This window comes from Perca flavescens, chromosome 9, assembly GCF_004354835.1.
Source record: "Perca flavescens isolate YP-PL-M2 chromosome 9, PFLA_1.0, whole genome shotgun sequence".
NCBI classification, from domain to species: Eukaryota; Metazoa; Chordata; class Actinopteri; order Perciformes; family Percidae; genus Perca; species Perca flavescens.
The window spans coordinates 35,619,132-35,643,204 of NC_041339.1; the positions used below are offsets into that span (position 1 = coordinate 35,619,132).

General features: G+C 45.4%; 2 protein-coding genes across 2 annotated transcripts in view; both read right to left on the minus strand.

The window, feature by feature from the left end:
- The window catches only part of niban1a (niban apoptosis regulator 1a), a 58,909-nt gene extending 42,011 nt beyond the window's left edge, over positions 1–16,898 (minus strand). The window contains 1 exon segment of the mRNA XM_028586612.1: positions 16,695–16,898. Coding sequence (XP_028442413.1) covers positions 16,695–16,749 — 55 coding nt within the window. The 5' untranslated portion in view covers positions 16,750–16,898.
- A 1,734-nt stretch (positions 16,899–18,632) lies between these two features.
- trmt1l (tRNA methyltransferase 1-like) overlaps positions 18,633–24,073 on the minus strand; it is a 35,787-nt gene continuing 30,346 nt past the window's right edge. The window contains exons 15-16 of the mRNA XM_028587464.1: positions 22,822–22,948; positions 18,633–19,141 (exon numbers count right to left, since the gene is read on the minus strand). Coding sequence (XP_028443265.1) covers positions 18,973–19,141; positions 22,822–22,948 — 296 coding nt within the window. The 3' untranslated portion in view covers positions 18,633–18,972. The remainder of the gene's footprint in view (positions 19,142–22,821; positions 22,949–24,073) is intronic.

Genomic DNA, 24,073 nt, shown 5'->3' on the forward strand with positions numbered 1-24,073 from the left:
CCGAATCGACAGGTGGATTTCCAGCAGAGAGCAGCAGCAGCTTCCTCTCTTTGTGACGAGCAGATTTTAAAAAGGAATAAAAGTGTCTCACAGTCTCTCACAGAATATCTGAGGGGTTGTGTAATGGCAGCTGGAGTGACACAGAACTGCAGCCACACACACACACACACACACACACACACACACACACACACACACACACACACACACACACACACACACACACACACACACACACACACACACACACACACACACACACACACAATGATGGCGTAGTTTCGGTCTGAACGGATGACGTAATCCTGCACTGAGCGAAGAGTTTTTCCTTTGGAGCCATTTGGGAGACTTGCAAACACAGTCACAGTTTTATTCCAGTAAAGGACCCAAAACACCAGCAGGGCTGCATAATAAATCGTTATTTTTTAATCGTCATCACCATATCAACTTGGGCAATAAACACAACGCAAAGATCTGTGACTTTGCGAAACACACAAAAGGGATTTCTTTTGTTAGTTGAAAGAGAAAGAAAAAAAAAATGCACTTTTAACCTTGTTTTGTTCAGTTAAATATTCAATTTTCAATCATTTCTTCGCAGTTTTTGTTTTCCAACAAGCTATTTGTTGTATTTAGGCAGAATACTGAAAGCAGCAGAAAGGCAGACCTGATTACAACACTAGTTTAACCTGGTCATCCTGTCCAGATCCAGACTGATCTCCTGAAATGGCGTATGTAGGACACGCCAATTCGTATGGCATTACTTGCGTGTTATAAAGACGCATACTTGCTTTTTAAAAGTGTTTTTCCACACTGTTTGGCGTACATTGACCTACATTATCTTGCTATTGCGTAGCCATAGTGATTAGTATGAAAAGGACAGAAGTCCCCACGGGAGGAGACCCCACCTATCTACAGCTACGGGAGACCCCACCTATCTACAGCTAGGGGAGACCCCACCTATCTACAGCTAGAGGAGACCCCACCTATCTACAGCTAGGGGAGACCCCACCTATCTACAGCTACGGGAGACCCCACCTATCTACAGCTAGGGGAGACCCCACCTATCTACTGCTAGGGGAGACCCCACCTATCTACAGCTAGAGGAGACCCCACCTATCTACAGCTAGGGGAGACCCCACCTATCTACAGCTACGGGAGACCCCACCTATCTACAGCTGACCCCACCTATCTACAGCTAGGGGAGACCCCACCTATCTAAAGCTAGAGGAGACCCCACCTATCTACAGCTAGGGGAGACCCCACCTATCTACTGCTAGGGGAGACCCCACCTATCTACAGCTAGAGGAGACCCCACCTATCTACAGCTACGGGAGACCCCACCTATCTACAGCTAGAGGAGACCCCACCTATCTACAGCTAGAGGAGACCCCACCTATCTACAGCTAGGGGAGACCCCACCTATCTACAGCTACGGGAGACCCCACCTATCTACAGCTAGGGGAGACCCCACCTATCTACAGCTAGAGGAGACCCCACCTATCTACAGCTAGGGGAGACCCCACCTATCTACAGCTGACCCCACCTATCTACAGCTAGGGGAGACCCCACCTATCTACAGCTAGGGGAGACCCCACCTATCTACTGCTAGGGGAGACCCCACCTATCTACAGCTAGAGGAGACCCCACCTATCTACAGCTAGGGGAGACCCCACCTATCTACAGCTAGAGGAGACCCCACCTATCTACAGCTAGGGGAGACCCCACCTATCTACAGCTACGGGAGACCCCACCTATCTACAGCTAGGGGAGACCCCACCTATCTAAAGCTAGAGGAGACCCCACCTATCTACAGCTAGGGGAGACCCCACCTATCTACAGCTAGAGGAGACCCCACCTATCTACAGCTACGGGAGACCCCACCTATCTACAGCTGACCCCACCTATCTACAGCTAGGGGAGACCCCACCTATCTACATCTAGAGGAGACCCCACATATCAATTCCGGTCACCGGCCGCTCTATCAGTGCATCTCTAGTAATATGTTTACTAGCGATCACGTGCAGTGAATGGTTTATGTGCTTTTACGTCCGTTTTGGTGAGCCCAGAGGGGAAAATATGGCATTTTAAAAGTAGCCTACATTTACGGTAGCTAGCTAACGGTAGACTACAGAGAAAGTGTGATATTTTTACGTCCGTTTCGGAGCAACAGAGGGAAAATATATTTCAATCGACACATTACGTGGAACCAAAATGTGGAACCAAAATGTGCGTTCTAATCCGGTCCGATTCCTACTGTTTGCGTAGGAACCGGTTCCATCATCATTAGTGCTACCCACAGGAGCTTTTTATAGACTAACTAGTGTCAGGAAATACTTGCTCATATCTAAACCAGAGAACGTAACGTTCGCCGTTTTAAAAACGTTGTTAGTTTTGTGAAACGGTCACAGTGTGGTTATATTTATGCACAGAAACTACTTAAGTTAAGTAAAAGATGTTGGTTTGGGTTCAAATCAGACGTTACTTCACTTCCTGAAGGTTACACATGTGACCCTGAACGTAAGTTAAAAAAACTGTTTCCTTTTCTTTTCAAACGGGACATAGGCCCCGTTCTCCTGGGTGAAAGACCTTCGTTTGTTTGACCCATCTATCCCCCCCCCCCCACCTGCCCGCAAAATTACTAATCCCACTATGGCCACGCCAAGACCCGCCCTACAAAGCAGCTCGATTGGTTGGGGTTAGGCATTTGACATCAAGCGGTTAAGGTTAGGACAGCCGATTGGTCAGGGGATAGGACCTGAACCAATGGGGTTACGTTACCTTGCGTTCTCATGGACACCTGACCAATAAATGCTACTGAAGGGCGGGTCTTAGCGTGGCCATTGTGGGATTTGTAATATCGCCTACCTGCCTCCTTACCAGGACATTTGGCTCTCTTATATTTCCCATATACAGTATATATAATGGACCCCCAGACCCCGTGTCTCTGGACGGAGACCAGTGAAGGATATTAGACGTCTCTTTTCCGGTGATCTCTTGCTTTACTGAGCAGCCTCCAACTGAGCTTGAAGACGTGGATGTGACGTGAGCAACCTGTCTGAAAGTCTTCTGGTAGCTGTGCCGAGAGAAATCTCAATCATTCCCAATCTTACAGAGACGGAGAGTGTAGGTATATGTAAGGAGATAACATAGACACAGGCTAATTACTGATCACTAACATGCTAGTTAACATTAGTAATTAAACCTAAAAAGCTAATGGAAGTCCAAACTGCCTGTGAGCTTCTCCTGTACTATACGGTAATTCCTCTACTGTGTGACAGTAAGTCTCGTGGTTATGACCCAATCGTTAGCCTATTTTTTATAAAATCATCTGCTAAGGAGCCATAACGTGAGGTACAAGGTAATGGAGCCTTTTATACATTGTCGTGTTTCTTTAGAAATAAACAACGGACAAATAGAGTCTTTAAACGCTTCAGATGTAAAGTTATTCGCTGTCAAAGTGACGTCAAAATGAATGGGAGTCAATGGGATGCTAACGGGAGGTGATCGCTTTGTAGCGTCAAAATGGCTCCATAGGAGGTTTTGCTCCCGTCAGAACTACTACGACCACTAGAGGGCGCCGCCTCTAGAAACCTAAATATGAGTCATATGCCGCATGAACAAAAACAACCTCTGGGAGCGTTTTTTTGGGGGGGAAAAAGTCTCGAGCGGTCATGATGAGAGGAGCCAAAAGGAGGTCTAAAAGGAAACAGCTCAAACTGTTGAGTAATGCAGAAACTCTGCAGCAGAACAGATGTTGAACCCTGTCCAGCTTCTCCGTTTGGGCTGACATGAGTCACCGCTCAGCCAGATGTTGAAAGATGCTCAGAACCATCGTCACTGTGCAGTACACCGTCTATACCAGGGGTTTCATGTACTTCTTTACGAGGGATCCACACGTTGGAAGCCTCACAACCGAACTTCGGCTCACAGACTCTGTCGCTGCGGCCGTTAGATTTAAGTGTGGAAAAAAAGAAAAATCCCCTGAGAATCCCTGAAGCCCGACATGTTGGAGCAATTAGTGAAATATTGCCTCCCCAACTTCATTATCATGCGTTTAAAAGTAAGAGCTGCAGATTTAATTTGAATCACATTCTGGATCTGCCTCGTTCTCTCCTCACTTTAACCCTTCGGTTGTCCTCGGGTCAAATCTGACCCATTTTTGGGGGTTTTCTTTAACCTTTAATTGTAAAGAGCAATAAAGTAGATGGTTCCATACAACGCTCTTCCCAATAAAATAGAGGATCAGTTCACTACATTCATTGAATTTGGGTGTTGAATTCAATTTTATAGGATTTGAAAAAAAGATTGCAAAAAGAGAACATTGAAAAAAGTGACAAACATGTCAGAAGAAGCTTAAAGGGGTGATAGAATGCAAAACCGATTTTACCTTGTCATAGTTAAAAAATGACAGTTTGGTGGGTAAATAGGACATACATAGAACCTAAAAATCCCACTGACACCTCTTTCCTCTGCAAATCTCACTATTTGAAACTGCTGCTGAAAACGGGTGAATCTCAACAAAGCTAAAAGTTGACGTCAACTCCTCCTCATCTGGCTCTAGTCTCTAGTCTTTGTCACGCCCCAACATTTGCATAGGCTACACAACTGACCTGAGGTCAGCTTAGTCTTCTGACTCTAGTGAGGTCACCCAGATCTCCAGAGGATTCACTTCTGAGACTTTTTTATGCGAGAAATCAACTATGTGGATATGGGCCGTTTAACGAAAATGTATGGCTAACTGCAAATTTTGTCCGACTGTGTGTCGCAGTTCAGCAGAAGCTCAGCAGGCTAACGGGATTTTTGTCGAGGTTTGTCGGTTACTGTATACTGTGGGAACAGTGTGAAATACCCTATATAATCATTCTATCACTCCTTTAAAGAGACGTGGGGAAAAAAACTAAATATGCCAAAAAGCCCAGATCAACAATCAATAAAAACATCGGAAAAAGTGACCAAAAAAAACTTGGAAAAAAGTGACAGAAATGTCGAAAAAAGTGACAAAAGCATTGGGAAAAGTGTCAAAAAAAGATGACCATAAAGTCTTAATTTTAAATTTTGACCCACAAAAACATGCTTGGTCGATGGGAAGAAAACACAAGAGTTAATACAGAAAATAAATCAGAGACGGACCGTGTTTTTGTTAGAAGAGAATTCAGAAGAAGACAATTTTTTCCACAACAACGGCCATATTTTCTGGATTTTTCGGATGACTGAAGGAAAGGGCAGGAAAAATCCATCCAAAACAAAACATACACAGACAGACGTATGAAAGAAACCTGATTAATCAGTTTGTGGATTGAAGATTGGTCCTATTAATTCAAACGGTTTTGGTTTTAGTCATTAATTCAAATGAGTCCTTCTCCCTCCACCTTCCTCCTTCTTCCTCCTCTAAGGAAAAAACAAGTAAAAATTCTCTGACTCCAGCCTGTTAAATGTAAATATTGTTCTAGTGTCTTCTCTCCTCTGTGACAGTAAAGTGAATATCTTTGAGTTGTGGACAGAACAAGACATTTTAGGACGTCACCTTGGGAATTTTGGGAAACACTGATCCACATATTTCACCATTTTAGACCAAAAAAAACTCATCCATTCATCCAGAAAATAATAATCCGCAGTTGCAGCCCTGTCCAGAAATTCTTCTTCGTCCATGGTGCAGTGATGCTACTCCTTAACATCATTTACTCCGACGGAGAGGAGTGGGACAATGAAAAGACATCGTTTTCACGGTCGATCTTCAGTACAATCATATCTAAAAAAGGACACCAGATTATTCTGCATTTTAAAAATCATTGTGTGTCTTTGTGGTCTTTTGTTTCACCTTTTCTCCGCTCCCTCGAACTTTTCACCTTTTGGTTTGTTAGTGGACAACAGCGTGGTTTGTCCCGAGCATTGACCCCGTCCGTTGTGGAAGTGACCCGAGAAGCCAGAATGGCCTCGACCCAGCCACACCTGCTGCTGGACTCATCATGTGCGTGTCCCTGTGTGTGTAACAAGCATAGTGTGCACGAGCCTAGGAGCATTTTACTAATGCTCTGTTAAAATAACAACGAAATGCTGCGTTACTGACTTTAGACCAGGTTTTTGTTGGTCAATGGTGCCATCACTTCCCGCTGCCTCAAGATAGCAATACTCGCAGAATGCACCTGAACACATCTCCCTGTAAGACCGGCATGCCCAGAATGCACCTGAACACACCTCCCTGTAAGACCGGCATGCCCAGAATGCACCTGAACACACCTCCCTGTAAGACCGGCATGCCCAGAATGCACCTGAACACACCTCCCTGTAAAACCGGCATGCCCAGAATGCACCTGAAGGCAAGGCAAGGTAAGGCAATTTTATTTATATAGCACATTTCAGCACAAGGCAACTCAAAGTACTTCACATAAATCATCAATCAATAAGAATAAAAATAGTAATGAATACAAATTTAAAACCATTTAAGATACATAAAAAAAAAAAAAAGAATTAACAAAAAGCATTATCAAAAAGTAAGGTCTTCAGCCTTGATTTGAAAGAGCTGAGAGTTGGGGCAGACCTGCAGTTTTCTGGTATTTTGTTCCAGATATTCGGGGCATAAAAACTAAATGCTGCTTCTCCCTGTTTAGTTCTGACTCTGGGGACCACGAGCAAACCTGTTCCAGACGACCTGAGAGGTCTGGCTGGTTCATAAAGCACTATTAGATCTGAGATATATTTTGGTCCTAAGCCATTTAGGGATTTATAAACCAGCATAAGTATTTTGAAATCAATTCTCTGAGGCACAGGAAGCCAATGTAAAGACTTTAGAACTGGAGTGATATGATCCACTTTTTTTGTCCTAGTGAGAACTCTTGCTGCAGAATTTTGAATCAGCTGCAGCTGTCTAATTAGTTTTTTAGGCAGACCTGTAGGGATGGAAGTAGTCAAGTCTACTAAAAATAAAAGCATGGACCAGTTTTTCCAAATTCTGCTGAGACATAAGTCCTCTAATTCCTGATATATTCTTAAGATGGTAATAGGCTGATTTTATTATTGTTTTAATATGACTGTTAAAATTCAAGTCCGAGTCCATGACAACACCAAGATTTTTTGCTTTGTCTGTTGTTTTTAACAGGGCCATTTGAAGCTGTGCACTGACTTTCAGTTTCTCTTCTTTTGCTCCAAAAACAATCACCTCAGTTTTTTCTTCATTTAATTTAAGAAAATTCTGGCTGATCCAGTTGTTGATTTGTTCAATGCAATTTGTCAGTTTTCTTATAGGACTATAGTCCCCTGGCGTTAAAGTTATATAAAGTTGTGTGTCCTCAGCATAGCTATGGTGATTTATTTTGTTGTTTTCCATAATCTGAGCCAGTGGAAGAATGTAGATGTTGAATAAGAGAGGTCCCAGTATTGAACCTTGGGGAACTCCACATTTCATAATTTTACGCTCAGATACATAATCGCCTATAGACACAAAGTAGTCTCTGTTCTTTAGATACGATTCAAACCAGTTAAGAACTGATCCTGAAAGGCCAACCCAGTTTTTCAGTCGATCTAGTAATATGTCATGGTCGACCGTGTCAAATGCCGCACTAAGATCAAGTAACACCAAGAATGAGGTTTTGCCACTGTCTGTGTTAGAGTGGATGTCATTAAAAACTTTTACAAGGGCCGTCTCAGTGCTGTGGTGTGGTCGGAAACCTGATTGGAAAGCATCAAAACTGTTGTTTACAAATAGAAATTGGGTAAGCTGTCGAAAAAAACAATTTTTCAATGATTTTGCTTAAAAATGGTAGGTTTGATATTGGCCAATAATTACTCAGTAGTGATGTATCTAGATTTTTCTTTTTTAAAAGAGGCTTGATGACTGCAGTTTTTAGGGCCTTTGGAAAAGTACCTGTAAAAAGAGATGTGTTTCTAATATGTAGGAGATCTGAAGCCAAACAGTTTAAAACATTTTTAAAAACATTTGTTGGTAAAATATCGAGGCAACAGGAGGAGGTTTTTAATTGTTGTATGATGTCCTCCAGGTTATTGTGGTTGATCATATGAAATTGTGTCATAATGGAATTTATATTGCTTGGTCTTTGTCACAACACCGGACCTGTGCTTGATACGGACGCATTCACTGTGAACACACCTCCCTGTAAGACCAGCACGCCCAGAATGCACCTGAACACACCTCCCTGTAAGACCAGCACGCCCAGAATGCACCTGAACAGACCTCCCTGTAAGACCAGCACGCCCAGAATGCACCTGAACAGACCTCCCTGTAAGACCAGCACGCCCAGAATGCACCTGAACACACCTCCCTGTAAGACCAGCACGCCCAGAATGCACCTGAACACACCTCCCTGTAAGACCAGCACGCCCAGAATGCACCTGAACACACCTCCCTGTAAGACCAGCACGCCCAGAATGCACCTGAACAGACCTCCCTGTAAGACCAGCACGCCCAGAATGCACCTGAACACACCTCCCTGTAAGACCAGCACGCCCAGAATGCACCTGAACACACCTCCCTGTAAGACCAGCACGCCCTGAATCTACCTGAACACACCTCCCTGTAAGACCAGCACGCCAGAATGCACCTGAACACACCTCCCTGTAAGACCAGCATGCCCAGAATGCACCTGAACACACCTCCCTGTAAGACCAGCACGCCCAGAATGCACCTGAACACACCTCCCTGTAAGACCAGCACGCCAGAATGCACCTGAACACACCTCCCTGTAAGACCAGCACGCCCAGAATGCACCTGAACACACCTCCCTGTAAGACCAGCACGCCAGAATGCACCTGAACACACCGCCCTATAAGACCAGCACGCCCTGAATTAGAGGTGGGCAATATATCGTTTAGACGATAATATCCAAATTGTTGTCTGGACGATATGCAAAATTGGGATATCGAATATTTCATAATTTGTACAATCCGACCCCCCAAACATGAAAAGAGCTTAAGGAAGTTAAAGAGAAAACAAATAACGCACACTATAACCTTCTAAACAATTATATGTAGCGATTTTAATAGTGTAGGGGTTTGTTTGACTGTATTTTTTGTACAAAATCACGATCGTCCCGCACGAGAGTAAGCTGCTACTACTTCTTACCTGTGTGTTATGACGTTCACTCATGTCAACAAAGATGGCGGCGCGCGATTGTGCAGCGGCTCTCCTGTCGGTGTATATTTATACAAGTACAGCCACACTGAACTAATCAATACAGGACCACGATACAACACAGCCGTTACGAGAGCCTTCCAGGCGGCTCATAACGTCCCGGAGGAAATAGCCTGACCGAGCCCTCCAGGTTGTTGTCGGCGCTAGCACGCCGAGCTAACTATCTACCGGCAGAATGAGAAAATAACTCCGGCACGACCAGAGGCGGAGGACTGCATTTTTGTGCGTAATGAATGGAGTACCAACTGCAGGATCGTTGCCCAGTACGGCTCACCTGACCTGGAGCCCTGTCGGTAATATACGGACCATTTTATTTACTGCGAAAACAGCACACTGCCTTCTACATAGCCCCCGATGCTAACGTTAGCACAAGTTTGGTTCACTGCTAACCGTAGTGAACAAACTGCAGCGCGATCACCTGGATACGGGATACTGGTGACTTTAACAAGGTGTCCTTAAAGTCTGTTCCCCTCCAGCTTTCTCCCAGCATGTAGATTGTGTTACTAGAGGGAAGAAGACACTAGACCATGTTACTCTAACATCAAGAAAGCACACAGAACTGCTCCTCTCCCTCACCTGGGCCAGTCAGATCACATCCAACTCCTGATCCCAGCATACATCCTGGTCAGAAGGACTATACAGCCCAGTAGTAGGACTATCAGAACCTAGTCTGACCCGGTCCTGTCCCAGCTCCAGGACTGCTTCCAATAAGGACATGGTTGTGTGCAATATGTTACAGAACAGAGCCCTTTGTTTATGGTTATGATTTCATCTTGCTTGTACATTTTCCCAAGAGAACCACTGAAATAGCCTCCGAACAGGGCTTCTTTTAACTTCTAGAAGGATTTCAAAAATATCGTCTGAATATCGATATTGAAAAAAAATAGAGATATTCATTTTATCAATATTTCCCACCCCTACCCTGAAACACCTCCCTGTAAGACCAGCACGCCCAGAATGCACCTGAACGCACCTCCCTGTAAGACCATGGGCCACAGATGGGTGCAGGTGCATTTGCTATTTAAACGAAGTGGGAGCTGGACGGGAAATTGACAACTGGGTCGGTCTTAAACTAGAAATATCGATATAATATTGATATATTGTCCAGCTCTACACTCCTAAAACTGATCTGAAAGATCTCCATTACCATAAAAAACACCCACAGAAAACAAATTATGATTTTATGATTCCTTTCTAAGTGCCTATTAAATACAAGGAGGTCCCAGCTGTCTCAGTCAGCGTTTTCTTTTAGATGTTCTTTTGCAATTACACTTTTTATGGTTTTAGGTAGTCACATGGAGAGGGGGGATAACACTAGGGCTGCTCCCTCTTAGTGGATTAGTGGACTAATCGGTCGTTTTGGTCTTAGTCAACTTAGATTTCTTTAGTCCATTAGTCATGTTTGATGCTTTTTTTAATGCTGAATGACTTATTTCCAAGAAACGTACGAGCACATCTCTGGTAAACACAAGAATTAAAGTGGTGCTTTTGCGTGACTCTTTGCAGAGAAACTCAGATTTACAGATCTGTCGATTAAATCAACTAATCGATTAGTCGATACAGTTGAATGAGTGTTAGTCGACTAAGAATTTCTTCAATCGAGCACAGCCTTAGATAACAGTAACTAATAATAATAATAATAATAATAATAATAATAATAATAATAGTAAACTAATCGGCACTGCACGTAAAGTCTAAATTCTCTGATGTCAGCTTGTTAAATGTGATTATTGTTCTAGTGTCTTGTCTCCTCTGGGACAGGAAACTGAAAATCTTTTGAGTTGTGGACAAAACGAGACATTTGAGGACATCGTCTTGGGCTTTTTGGGAAACTGATAAGATATTTTTCACCATTCATCCAGAAAATTCTCAACAATGAAGATAATCGTTATTTGGTTACCAAACATCCTCCCGATTCGTCATCACAGATCAAACAGCAACATTATCAACTTCTTTAAAAGGAACTTTCTGCTCAAACATTTCTGACTCGGCTCTCTTCATTTCGGCACATGCATCCCTGCATAAAACACCTGGCTGTTGTACTCTGCTTGGCATTCTCATACTAAAGGAAAAACAGAAGAAGCACCTTTTGTCCTCTCCACACCTCCACTCAGAGACACACCCAGAACAGGAAGAGGAGACAGAAGACAAGACAAAACGGGGGGGGGAAGAAACAGGTCTCGGCACTCACTCACTCTCTCTCACATCTTCCTTTTCTTTTCCCCTGCGGGACTGGAAAGGCAGGAGTGACCTGATCAGCCCTGAAAGCTGTAAAACACTGACATCAGCAGCATGAAATCCTCTCCTGGGTTTATTCTCTGTCAGGCCATAGGCGTAGACAAAGGGGGGGGGGGTCCCGCGCCATTATGTAGCGGAGTAACTAAGTAACTAGTAACTAAAGCTGGAACAGATGAATGTAGTGGAGTAACTAAAGTAACTAGTAACTAAAGCTGGAACAGAGGAATGGAGAAAAATGTACAATATTTTTCTCTGAATGAAAAGAAAAGACTCAAGTAAAGTACAAGTACCTCAGCAGTTGTACTACAGTACAGTACTGCAGTACATGTACTTTGGGGGTTAAAGAAACACGAGAGGAGTGTGAATGAACAAAGCTAGGATTTCTCGTCTTTTATAAAGATTTAAACGTAGGAGATTCCTGAAGAAAACGTCCTGAAAGACGTGCGATGTTTGGACTACGCAGAAAGTTTTGAACAATATACAGGAGGTGAATAATTTTGATTTTATTTTTATTTAAAAAAGGGAGAACGCACATTAATCAACACGAGTACAGAGTCCGACATGTAAACGTGCCAGATTTAGCCATACAGGCTAATTTTCATCTGCTGTCCCTATAGCAGGTTGATGGCCTAAAACAACAGATACACTACAGCAACACAACAAATACACAAAAAACAATAAATACATAAAGGCATAGACAATTATAATGACACAACCACTATTCCAGGGGCCTGTTTCACAAAACCAAGATAAGGGATTAAGCCGGGATTTCCTGGTTATCCAGGATGAATTTAGCCTTGACTCGGTTTCACGAAAGCAGAGGCACATAAGTCACCATGGAGATTTATTCTGTGCAGCTAGCCTGGTCCTGATCAGGCTAACAGCCAGGCTAACAGCTAGCCTGCTCCTGACCAGGCTACCAGCCAGGATTTATTTAACCCTGGAACCTTTTCTGTTCACTCAGCAGTGATTTTACCCTGTTCTTATCAGCCTGGATTAAAATACAACAGGTGCATATTGCTGTTCATTTAAGTACTGTTATTATTTAAAGGTGTGACCATTATTTTTTTTTTTATAATTATACATTTTTCATTGTTACTGTTATATTGCTGTATGAAGAAGTTTGATGAATATATTATGGCAGTTGTTGAGATAATTAGAAAAGGCTGATAAAATTTCAAATGATTTTTAAATGAAGTCTGTTACTAAGGGCAATACATACAATGCTGTACATTTCTATAGTTCCCCAATGCACCTTCAATTATTGTAGTTTATAATTTCTTTTTTTATTCTTTAACAATAAGGATCATGTTTGTTCTGCTTCCATGTGCATTGTATTTGGCATTCTTAGAACACAATTTGTGTTGTCCAGTAAACTGGGACTACAATTTGGGAGGATTGTACAATTTTAAGAACATATCCTAACTGTACAATCCTCCCAAATTATAGACTTAGTTGACTGGACCAGTAACTATCTAGTGATGTAGGCTACTGTACATTCATGTAACAACAGGGAGAGGACACCTTCATGGTTTTTGACCTTATATTTTGCCTGGGGGGAAATAACTGATGAATATACTCTGCTCCATTCATGTTTATAGTGTGCACGGAATTTACAATTTTATTATCTTTATAGTTTCTAGATTTTACAGTCCAATTACTTCAGTGTCTTTATTTTCTATGTCCATATATACCAGGGAGCAAGGCATATAATATGTAGAGAAGGAAACTCGTCCTCTATAAAAAATTTTTAAAAAAGCGTGACAGATAATAGCGGACAGACTATAGTCTAAAAATATACATTTATGAACTACTGCTCTTAAATGAAACCATTCAATGTGTCACTTGTCATTTGCAAAAACGAACACCTGTACACTTTGCATTCAAAGCGAGTAGTGGAAGTTAATATGACTCAGGAAATTAATATTTTAGCCAATGAGAGAGAGGGAGGAACAGAGTGAAACGCTTCATATTCTAGCGTTATAGAAAATGGATCTTCATGGTAAATTTCCTGAGTTATATCTTCTGCTTACTTTTAAGGCAAAGAGTTCAATTGTTAATTTGTGCTAATGATTAGTAGCCTAATCCTTGAATGGTAGGAGTATGACGGTTTCCATTCAGAGCAGAGGTCAGTTAATGTTTATATTTAGGCTGCTTACGCATTCAGTCGGTCCGTGATCGTCTGCTGTTTCAGTACAGCGTTCGTGTTATTTTCTTTTTATTCAAATAATGTGTTTCACGTCATCATACTTCCACAAGAAGCTGCTGCTCTCTCTGTATAAAGTAGTCTATGTACGATGAGTGTTCTCCATTTTGTCATCAGGAAATCTGTGATCGACCTCGCGGTCTTTTGAGGAAATCCGTGGACGAGCATCTATCTGAATTAGTTCAGCCTGACTCAACCTAGTCTCTCCTCCTATCTGAATCTCCTTCAGCCTGACTCTCTCCCTCAGCTCTCTCCCTCCTCAGCTCCTAGTCTCTCCTCCTCAGCTCCTAGTCTCTCCTCCTCAGCTCCTAGTCTCTCCTCCTCAGCTCCTAGTCTCTCCTCCTCAGCCTCCTAGTCTCTCCTCCTCAGCTCCTAGTCTCTCCTCCTCAGCTCATAGTCTCTCCTCCTCAGCTCATAGTCTCTCCTCCTCAGCTCATAGTCTCTCCTCCTCAGCTCCTAGTCTCTCCTCCTCAGCCTGACTCGACCTAGTCTCTCCTCCTCAGCTCCTAGTCTCTCCTCCTCAGCTCCTAGTCTCTCCTCCTCAGCTCCTAGTCTCTCCTCCTCAGCCTGACTCGACCTAGTCTCTCCTCCTCAGCTCCTAGTCTCTCCTCCTCAGCTCCTAGTCTCTCCTCCTCAGCTCCTAGTCTCTCCTCCTCAGCCTGGCTCGACCTAGTCTCTCCTCCTCAGCCTGACTCAACCTAGTCTCTCCTCCTCAGCTCCTAGTCTCTCCTCCTCTTCAGCTCCTAGTCTCTCCTCCTCAGCCTGGCTCAACCTAGTCTCTCCTCCTCAGCCTGACTCAACCTAGTCTCTCCTCCTCAGCCTGACTCAACCTAGTCTCTCCTCCTCAGCTCCTAGTCTCTCCTCCTCAGCCTGACTCAACCTAGTCTCTCCTCCTCAGCCTGTCTCAACAGCTCCTAGTCTCTCCTCCTCAGCCTGACTCAACCTAGTCTCTCCTCCTCAGCCTGACTCAACCTAGTCTCTCCTCCTCAGCCTGACTCAACCTAGTCTCTCCTCCTCAGCTCCTAGTCTCTCCTCCTCAGCCTGACTCAACCCTCCTCTCTCCTCCTCAGCCTGGCTCGACCTAGTCTCTCCTCCTCAGCCTGACTCGACCTAGTCTCTCCTCCTCAGCCTGGCTCGGCCTAGTCTCTCCTCCTCAGCCTGGCCTAGTCTCTCCTCCTCAGCCTGACTCAACCTAGTCTCTCCTCCTCAGCCTGGCCTAGTCTCTCCTCCTCAGCCTGACCCGACCTAGTCTCTCCTCCTCAGCCTGGCCTAGTCTCTCCTCCTCAGCCCTGGCCTAGTCTCTCCTCCTCAGCCTGGCCTAGTCTCTCCTCCTCAGCCTGGCTCGACCTAGTCTCTCCTCCTCAGCCTGGCCTAGTCTCTCCTCCTCAGCCTGACTCAACCTAGTCTCTCCTCCTCAGCCTGACTCGGCCTTCATGAAACGCACCAAGCCAGGATGCACAGATTAGACGAGGTCAAGCCTCGCTTCATCAGTTATCCTGGATTTCTATATTCTGCTTTTGTGAAACAGGCCCCAGATCAGGACTACTGGCAGGTTGGTGGCATGAGGAAAACACAAGTCTCATACACAGTAGACACAGGTGAAAGTGCATAGACACACATCAACAACACATTAAGCGCACACACACAGACACACTACTATAACGATAAGATGACAAACAAGTTATTCTGGATTATGGCAGCATATCTGGTTAGTCAATAACCAATGTTGAATGTCTTCCTGAGTCTCTTTGTTTTCACTCTTTCAACACTATTGTCGCTTTTCCCAATGTTTTTGTCACTTTTTCCGATGTTTTGTCGATTTATTTCAGTTTTTGCGACATTTTTGCCACTTTTTTTTTTACGTTCTTTTATTTAATTTTCTTCAAATGCTATAAATTTGAATAAAACACCCACATTCAATGAAGACAAACGTTATTCTGGATTATGGCAGCATATCTGATTAGTCAATAACCAATGTTGAATGTCTTCCCCTTTTGTTTTTCTGGGTCCAAATTTAAAATGAAAACTTTTTTTGACACTAATGGTCAACTCTTTCAACACTATTGTCGCTTTTCCCAATATTTTGGTCACGTTTCTCTGCTGGTTTTGAAGCTTGTTTCCATTTTTCCATTTTTTTTGTCACTTTTTCCAATGTTTTGTCGATATTTTTAATTTATTTATGTTAGTTTTTCTCTACATTTTTGCCACTTTTTTTTTTTTTAAACGTATTTGATTTTTCAGGTTGGTGGCATGAGAAAAACATATCATACACACAGTAGACACCGGTGAAAGTGCATACACACATTAGGACGCATAAACAACACATTAAGCGCACACACAGACACACTACCTACTATAGCATGAATAAAAAACATTTGTGTCAGAAACTGAGGCGGAAAAAAAGGCACAAACTGTTGCAGGAAAGCCACCAGAACACTCAAAGTGTTATGGGGGAGGACACCCCCCCAATGTTAAAACTAAACCTACGCCCCTGTGTCAGACAGCCTGCCTGGAGGAAGGAGGATTCATGTCTAATGGAAAAGATTTCTGTGGAAAGATATACGAGATAGAAACTAGACGGACAGGTTCTACGCACATCTCTGGAAACATGATCAGGTGGAAGTAATCAGCTGTTTGTTTTCCAGGAGAAAAGTCTCGGCTGAGTGGAGAGGTGGAGAGAGAGAGAGAGAGAGAGAGAGAGAGAGAGAGAGAGAGAGAGAGAGAGAGAGAGAGAGAGAGAGATACGTCCAAGTCAAAGCAAACATTTGAATGAGACGCCGATATATTCCCAGAAACCATGCAGGGAAGGAAGCAGCTGGACATCACGCACGTTTACTCCGACGTGCGCAGAAAACTAACCGCGCTTCTGGGTCTGGTCTACCGACGTCTACTCATCACAAACAGCCTGACGTTTAACGTCCCCGGCAACACCGGGCTACAGTGGAAGTTTCCTGTAGAAATAGAGACCGAGCAGAGCCCGGTTTGCGTTAAAAGAGACGCGGGGCGAAAGAGCGCGGTGCGCGCTGCGTCGCCGCTGCCGCCGCGTCACTCCCAGAACGTGAATGTTTTGTGTGAGAAATGTATTTTAATTGATTTTTGTCTTACCTTTGATGGAGTTGGATCTGGTTTCATCCAGCAGACTGGACGCGGAGTTGCCCATGATGCTGCTGCTGCCGGGAGAGGATCCACAGGTGAAGGGTTCAGTCCTCAGGTACAAACATACAGTCACATCGATCTACAGCTGAGGGAAGGAGGAGAGAGAGAGAGAGAGAGGAGGAGGAGGAGGAGGAGGGAGGGACACGCCCTCCTCTTCTCACTCAGTGACGTGTAGCCAGAAAAGCCAGCTCACTTTTTTTTTACCCTGATGATGGACCTTTTCCACAGCAGACATTCTTTTGACTTGTCACTGCTGAGATTGATCACCTTAACGATGGCTCAGTTCCATCAAGTGTCCCAGTAAGATATTTCAGTGAGTCAGCATGCACAATACCAGGACCTCTCCTAAGTGGAATGCAGCCATCAGTAATGGTTTAATACCAGGGTCTCTCCTAAGTGGAATGTAGCCATCAGTAATGGTTTAATACCAGGGTCTCTCCTAAGTGGAATGCAGCCATCATTAATGGTTTAATACCAGGACCTCTCCTAAGTGGAATGCAGCCATCAGTAATGGTTTAATACCAGGGTCTCTCCTAAGTCGAATGCAGCCATCATTAATGGTTTAATACCAGGACCTCTCCTAAGTGGAATGCAGCCATCAGTAATGGTTTAATACCAGGGCCTCTAAGTGGAATGCAGCCATCAGTAATGGTTTAATACCAGGGTCTCTCCTAAGTGGAATGCAGCCATCAGTAATGGGTTTGAATACACCTGTGCTTTTCCTACTATGACAACATGTCTGCTGTGAGAAAAGGTCTATTATGGAAGAAGAGAACGCAATTCCCATCTAACTCCATTTCCAAATCACATCTCAATATTCTTGGACAAGTATACAATCAAAACAAAATATAATAATATAATTACATTTACATTTACATTACATGCAGGGGCGGGTCTACCGAAATGTTTGCCCCAAATGAACGTTGCCCTGTTCTGCCTATTTCCCCAGCCCTTGTCACATGACCAATTCATGTTTTCATGACTATCCAAAACTCAGCTACCATGGAACCAGCAGTGGAATTTTTTTTTTTTATTTAAAGTGGCAGACTGACTGATGTTTAAAGTGAAAATTAGATGAATAATGGATGTGATGTTTAATTTAGCAGAATGACATAGTGTTGTTCTATCCTCTCCAGTATTTCCTATATATTTCTAAGCAGATGTTCTATGCTGTATTCTGATAAAATTGGCTTTGTCTTCAAACTCTCACGGCCAGGGAAGCCCTTTTAATTAATAAACGAGCGATACTTGGAGGTGGGGAGGGGAGGGACTGAGAAGTTGTTGATGTTAAAATCTTTTGGCTAAGTCCTGGATCTTCACAATCCGACCTACAGCACCTTTAAGTACATCTTTGAGAAAGGCCTACTGGCATATTTCCACTCTATGCCTCTTTCCCCAGAGGAAGATTTTGCACGTTTCACTGCGCTACAGTACAGGGATGGCAGTAACTCAGTCAGTAGGGAGTTGGGTTGGTAACCGGAGGTTCAAGTCCCCATATGGGCCAAAGTATGGTGGCGGACTGATAGCTGGAGAGGTGCCAGTTCACCTCCTTGAGCAAGGCACTGAATCCCAAACTGCTCAGTGGCAGCTCCCTCCCTCTGACATCTCTCCATTAGTGCATGTAGAGGTACTGAGCATGTGTGTGTAACGTGTATAATAATAATAATAACAGAGTGAAAACATTCTAATTTCCCTTGCAGGATTAATAAAGTCAAAATTATTATTATTATTTATTACATGAATCAGGTTGCTAGAACTCTGGGTGGGAGAGTCTTCCCCTGGAAGCAATAGCAGCTCGGGTCTTGTCAGAGTTGAGTTTTCAAGCTGAATACATCACTGGGTCTCTCAGACTTGATGAAGAATTACAGAATTAGATCCACAGAGAAATTCAGGCTTCGCACACCGATTTTTAATATGCGTTTAGAAGACAGGATGAGCAAACAGAAAAAAAAAAAGACAATAAATCAGCAAGTAATGAAATAAAAAGGAGAAATCTGAAATAAATAGAGAAACATCATCCGTGCTGCAGGATCAGTTTGGTGTGTGGTTTTAGCAAAAAGTGAATCCTCACCAGTTTTGGTTTGATTAAAGAGTTTCTACTTGGTTCTAGTTTAAGCATGGCTCTGCTGCTGCTGCTGCTGGCTTTGGGTCAGACATCAGTGCAGTCAGAACTTTGTTCAGGTGACACAGAAACTGTAGAGTGAATGATTTTCTGCTCTGGTTTCTCTCACTGGGTGGTCTCGGCGCTGGCGTTGGCGTACGTGGGAACGCTGTACTTGGTGAGGACGGACTTAAACTGCTCCAGCGTGGCGTCGGTTCGAACGCCCGTCGGGTCGAAGTGAGTCCGACTCACCCTGAAGCCGGCCTCCGTCAGGTACTGGAGAAACTTGTTCAACCTTTTTTGCACAGAAATGAAATGAGAAAATAGTTTAAACACTTTCGTATTTCTCTAAAATGTTACAGCTTCAGTCTGGTGTTACTTTATGTTTTTCCTATCGTCTAAACATTTCATGTTTAGCCTCAAACCAACGTGTTTGCTCGAGCCCGACCGATATGTCGGCCGATATTATGCATTTTCCAAACTATCGGTATCGGCATTTATAATTGCCGATTTTTATATATATATATATATATATATCCTCTCCGTGAACCATCACCTTATCGTGGTGGAGAGGTTTGTGTGTCTCTGTGAACCTGAGGGCTGTGTTGTCTGGAGCTTTGTGCTCCTGGTAGGGTCTCCCAAGGCAAAGTGGTCTCAGGTGAGGGGCCAGACAAAGAATGGTTCAAAAACCCGAATGCAAAAGCTAAGCAGAGATGGAGTGACCCTGCCCGGAGGAAGCCCGGGGCCCCGCCTGGAGCCAGGCCCAGACGGGCGGGCTCGTCGGCGCGCCTGGTGGCGGGTTTGCCACGGAGCCCGGCCGGGCACAGCCCGAACAAGCTACGTGGCAACTCCCTCTCCATCCCATGGGCCCACCACCTGTGGGAGGAACCGTTGGGGTCGGGTGCGATGCCACATGGGTGGCAGTGAAGGTCAGGGGCCTCGGCGGACCAGACCCGGGCGGCAGACGCTGGCTCTGGGGACGTGGAACGTCACCTCTCTGTGGGGGAGGGAGCCGGAACTGGTGCGGGAGGTGGGCGCTACCGGTTAGATCTGGTGGGGCTTACCTCTACGCACAGTCTTGGTTCTGGAACCATACTCCTGGATAGGGGTGGACTCTTTTCTTCTCCGGAGTTGCCCAGGGTGTGAGGCGCCCGGGCGGGTGTGGGGATACTCACAAGCCCCGGCTGGCGCCGCTGTGTTGGAGTTTACCCGGTGGACGAGAGGGTCGCCTCCCTCGCCTGCGGGTTGTGGGGGAAAACTCTGACTGTTGTTTGTGCATATGCACCAAACAGGAGTTCGGAGTATTCGGCCTTCTTGGAGACCTTGACTGGAGTCCTGCATGGGGCTCCAGTGGGGGACTCCATTGTTCTGCTGGGGGACTTCAACGCACACGTGGGCAATGATGGAGACACCTGGAGGGCGTGATTGGGAGGAACGGCCTCCCTGATCTAAACCAGAGTGGGTGTTTGTTGTTGGACTTCTGTGCTAGTCATGGATTGTCTATAACGAACACCATGTTCGAACATAGGGATGCTCATAAGTGTACCTGGTACCAGAGCACCCTAGGCCGAAGGTCAATGATCGATTTCATAATCGTTTCATCTGATCTGAGGCCGTATGTTTTGGACACTCGGGTGAAGAGAGGGGCAGAGCTGTCAACCGATCACCATCTGGTGATGAGTTGGGTCAGAGGGTGGGGAAGACTCTGGACAGACCTGGTAAGCCCAAACGTGTAGTGCGGGTAAATTGGGAACGTCTGGAGGAGGCCCCTGTCCAACAGACTTTCAACTCACACCTCCGGGCGGAGCTTTTTAATGCATCCCTGTGGAGGCTGGGGGCATTGAACCCGAGTGGACAATGTTCAAAGTTTCCATTGCTGAAGCTGCGGCGAGGAGCTGTGGTCTTAGGGTCTTAGGTGCCTCAAGGGGCGGTAACCCACGAACACCGTGGTGGACACCGGTGGTCAGGGAAGCCGTCCGACTGAAGAAGGAGTCTTTCCGGGATATGTTATCCCGGAGGACTCGGAGGCAGTTGCAGGGTACCGAAGGGCCCGAAGGGCTGCAGCCTCTGCCGTGAAAGAGGCAAAGCAGCGGGTGTGGGAGAAGTTTGGAGAAGACATGGAGAAGGACTTTCGGTCGGCACCAAAGTGCTTCTGGAAAACTGTTCGCCACCTCAGGAGGGGGGGGGAACCATCCAAGCTGTGTACAGTAAGGATGGGACACTGTTGACCTCAACTGAGGAGGTAATAGGGGCGGTGGAAGGAGCACTTTGAGGAACTCCTGAATCCGACTAATCGCCCTCTATGTTAGAGGCAGAGCTGGAGGATAATGGGGGATTGTCGCCGATTTCCCAGGCGGAAGTCACTGATGTAGTCAAACAACTACACAGTGGCAAAGCCCGGGGATTGATGAGATCCGTCCAGAAATGCTCAAGGCTCTGGGTGTGGAGGGGCTGTCCTGGTTGACACGCCTTTTCAACATTGCGTGGAAGTCTGGGACGGTGCCAAAGGAGTGGCAGACTGGGGTGGTGGTTCCCCTTTTAAAGGGGGGACCAGAGGGTGTGTGCCAATTATAGGGGTATCACACTTCTCAGCCTCCCTGGTAAAGTCTACTCCAAGGTGCTGGAAAGGAGGGTTCGGCCGATAGTCGAACCTCGGGTGAGGAGGAACAATGCGGATTCCGTCCTGGTCGTGGAACAACGGACCAGCTCTTCACTCTCGCAAGGATCCTGGAGGGAGCCTGGGAGTATGCCCAACCGGTCTACATGTGTTTTGTGGATTTGGAGAAGGCGTATGACCGGGTCCCCCGGGAGATACTGTGGGAGGGGCTGCGGGAGTATGGGGTGAGGGGGTCTCTTCTCAGGGCCATCCAATCTCTGTACAACCAAAGCGAGAGCTGTGTCCGGGTTCTCGGTAGTAAGTCGGACTCGTTTCAGGTGAGGGTTGGCCTCCGCCAGGGCTGCGCTTTGTCACCAATCCTGTTTGTAGTATTTATGGACAGGATATCGAGGCGTGGTCGGGGTGGGGAGGGGTTGCAGTTTGGTGGGCTGGGGATCTCATCGCTGCTCTTTGCAGATGATGTGGTCCTGATGGCATCATCGGCCTGCGACCTTCAGCACTGACTGGATCGGTTCGCAACCGAGTGTGAAGAAGCGGTTGGGATGAGGATCAGCACCTCTAAATCTGAGGCCATGGTTCTCAGCAGGAAACCGATGGAATGCCTTCTCCAGGTAGGGAATGAGTCCTTACCCCAAGTGAAGGAGTTCAAGTACCTTGGGGTTGTGTTCGCGAGTGAGGGGACAATGGAGCGGGAGATTGGTCGGAGAATCGGGCGCAGCGGGTGCGGTATTGCATTCAATCTATCGCACCGTTGTGGACGAAAAAGAGAGAGCTTAGCCAGAAGGCAAAGCTCTCGATCTACCGGTCAGTTTTCGTTCCTACCCTCACCTATGGTCATGAAGGCTGGGTCATGACCGAAAGAACGAGATCCAGGGTACAAGCGGCTGAAATGGGTTTCCTCAGGAGGGTGGCTGGCGTCTCCCTTAGAGATAGGGTGAGAAGCTCAGTCATCCGTGAGGAGCTCGGAGTAGAGCCGCTGCTCCTTTGCGTCCGAAAGGAGCCAGTTGAGGTGGTTCGGGCATCTGGTAAGGATGCCCCTGGGCGCCTCCCTAGGGAGGTGTTCCAGGCACGTCCAGCTGGGAGGAGGCCTCGGGAAGACCCAGGACTAGGTGGAGGGATTATATCTCCAACCTGGCCTGGGAACGCCTCGGATCCCCAGTCGGAGCTGGTTAATGTTGCTCGGGAAAGGGAAGTTTGGGGTCCCCTGCTGGAACTGCTCCCCAGCGACCCGACACGGATAAGCGGACGAAGATGGATGGATATATATATATATATATATATATATATATATATATATATATATATATATATATATATATATATATATAAACAGCTGAGAGTGGTCGGAGGGGACTTACTTGGGCATGTTCATGCCTCTGATGCTGTGGCGGTGGATGCTGTAGTAGAAGGGCGGGTGATCCAGAGACGCATCGGACTTCATCTTCTTCACTACGTTCCCCGACTCGTCTCCCGACTTCCTCTTCGCTGGAGAGAGACTGAACATTAGATCTGGACAGGAAAAACTAAACTGAGAGGGAACCCAGCAGGGACTCCATCTTTTACAAACTTGTGTTGTTTTTGGTCAAACTGGGTTAAAAGCAGAGCTGCAAACATTAAGTTGATTAGTTGTCAACTACAGTGGTGCTCGTATGCTAAAGTTGACGAAAATGTCTTATGTATGCCTTGAGTGCCAAGAAACGCGCCTTTAAATAAAATGTATTATTAATATTAAAGAGGAATAAAAAAAAATCATGTCTTAATTAGAAAAATGAGGAAAAATCCAACCTTTAAGGACACCAATTTTCTTTGTGAATCAATAATGTATCGTGAATAAATAAATGTTCTTCCTTAAAATACAGGGGGCATTAGTAAGTCCACCCCTATGTTAAATTCCCATAGAGGCAGGCAGATGTTTATTTCATGGATCCAGGATACTATGCATCCTGATAAAGTTCCCTTGGCCTTTGGAATTAAAAAAGCCCCCCCACATCCATACCCATACCATACCACCATACCCCCACATCATCACATACCCTTCACCATACCCCCACATCATCACATACCCTTCACCATACCCCCACATCATCACATACCCTTCACCATACCCCCACATCATCACATACCCTTCACCATACCCCCACGTCATCACATACCCTTCACCATACCCCCACGTCATCACATACCCTTCACCATACCCCCACATCATCACATACCCTTCACCATACCCCACATCATCACATACCCTTCACCATACCCCCACATCATCACATACCCTTCACCATACCCCCATCATCACATACCCTTCACCATACCCCCACATCATCACATACCCTTCACCATACCTCCACATAATCACATACCCTTCACCATACCCCCACATCATCACATACCCTTCACCATACCCCCACATCATGACATACCCTTCACCATACCTAGAGATTGGCATGGGGTACTTTCCATAAGATCATCTCTCAATGCAAATCAAACCAGCTATTAGGCTAACTGACATAAAACCATGCCAATCTCTAGGTATGGTGAAGGGTATGGGATGATGTGGGGGTATGGTGAAGGGTATGTGATGATGTGGGGGTATGGTGAAGGGTATGTGAT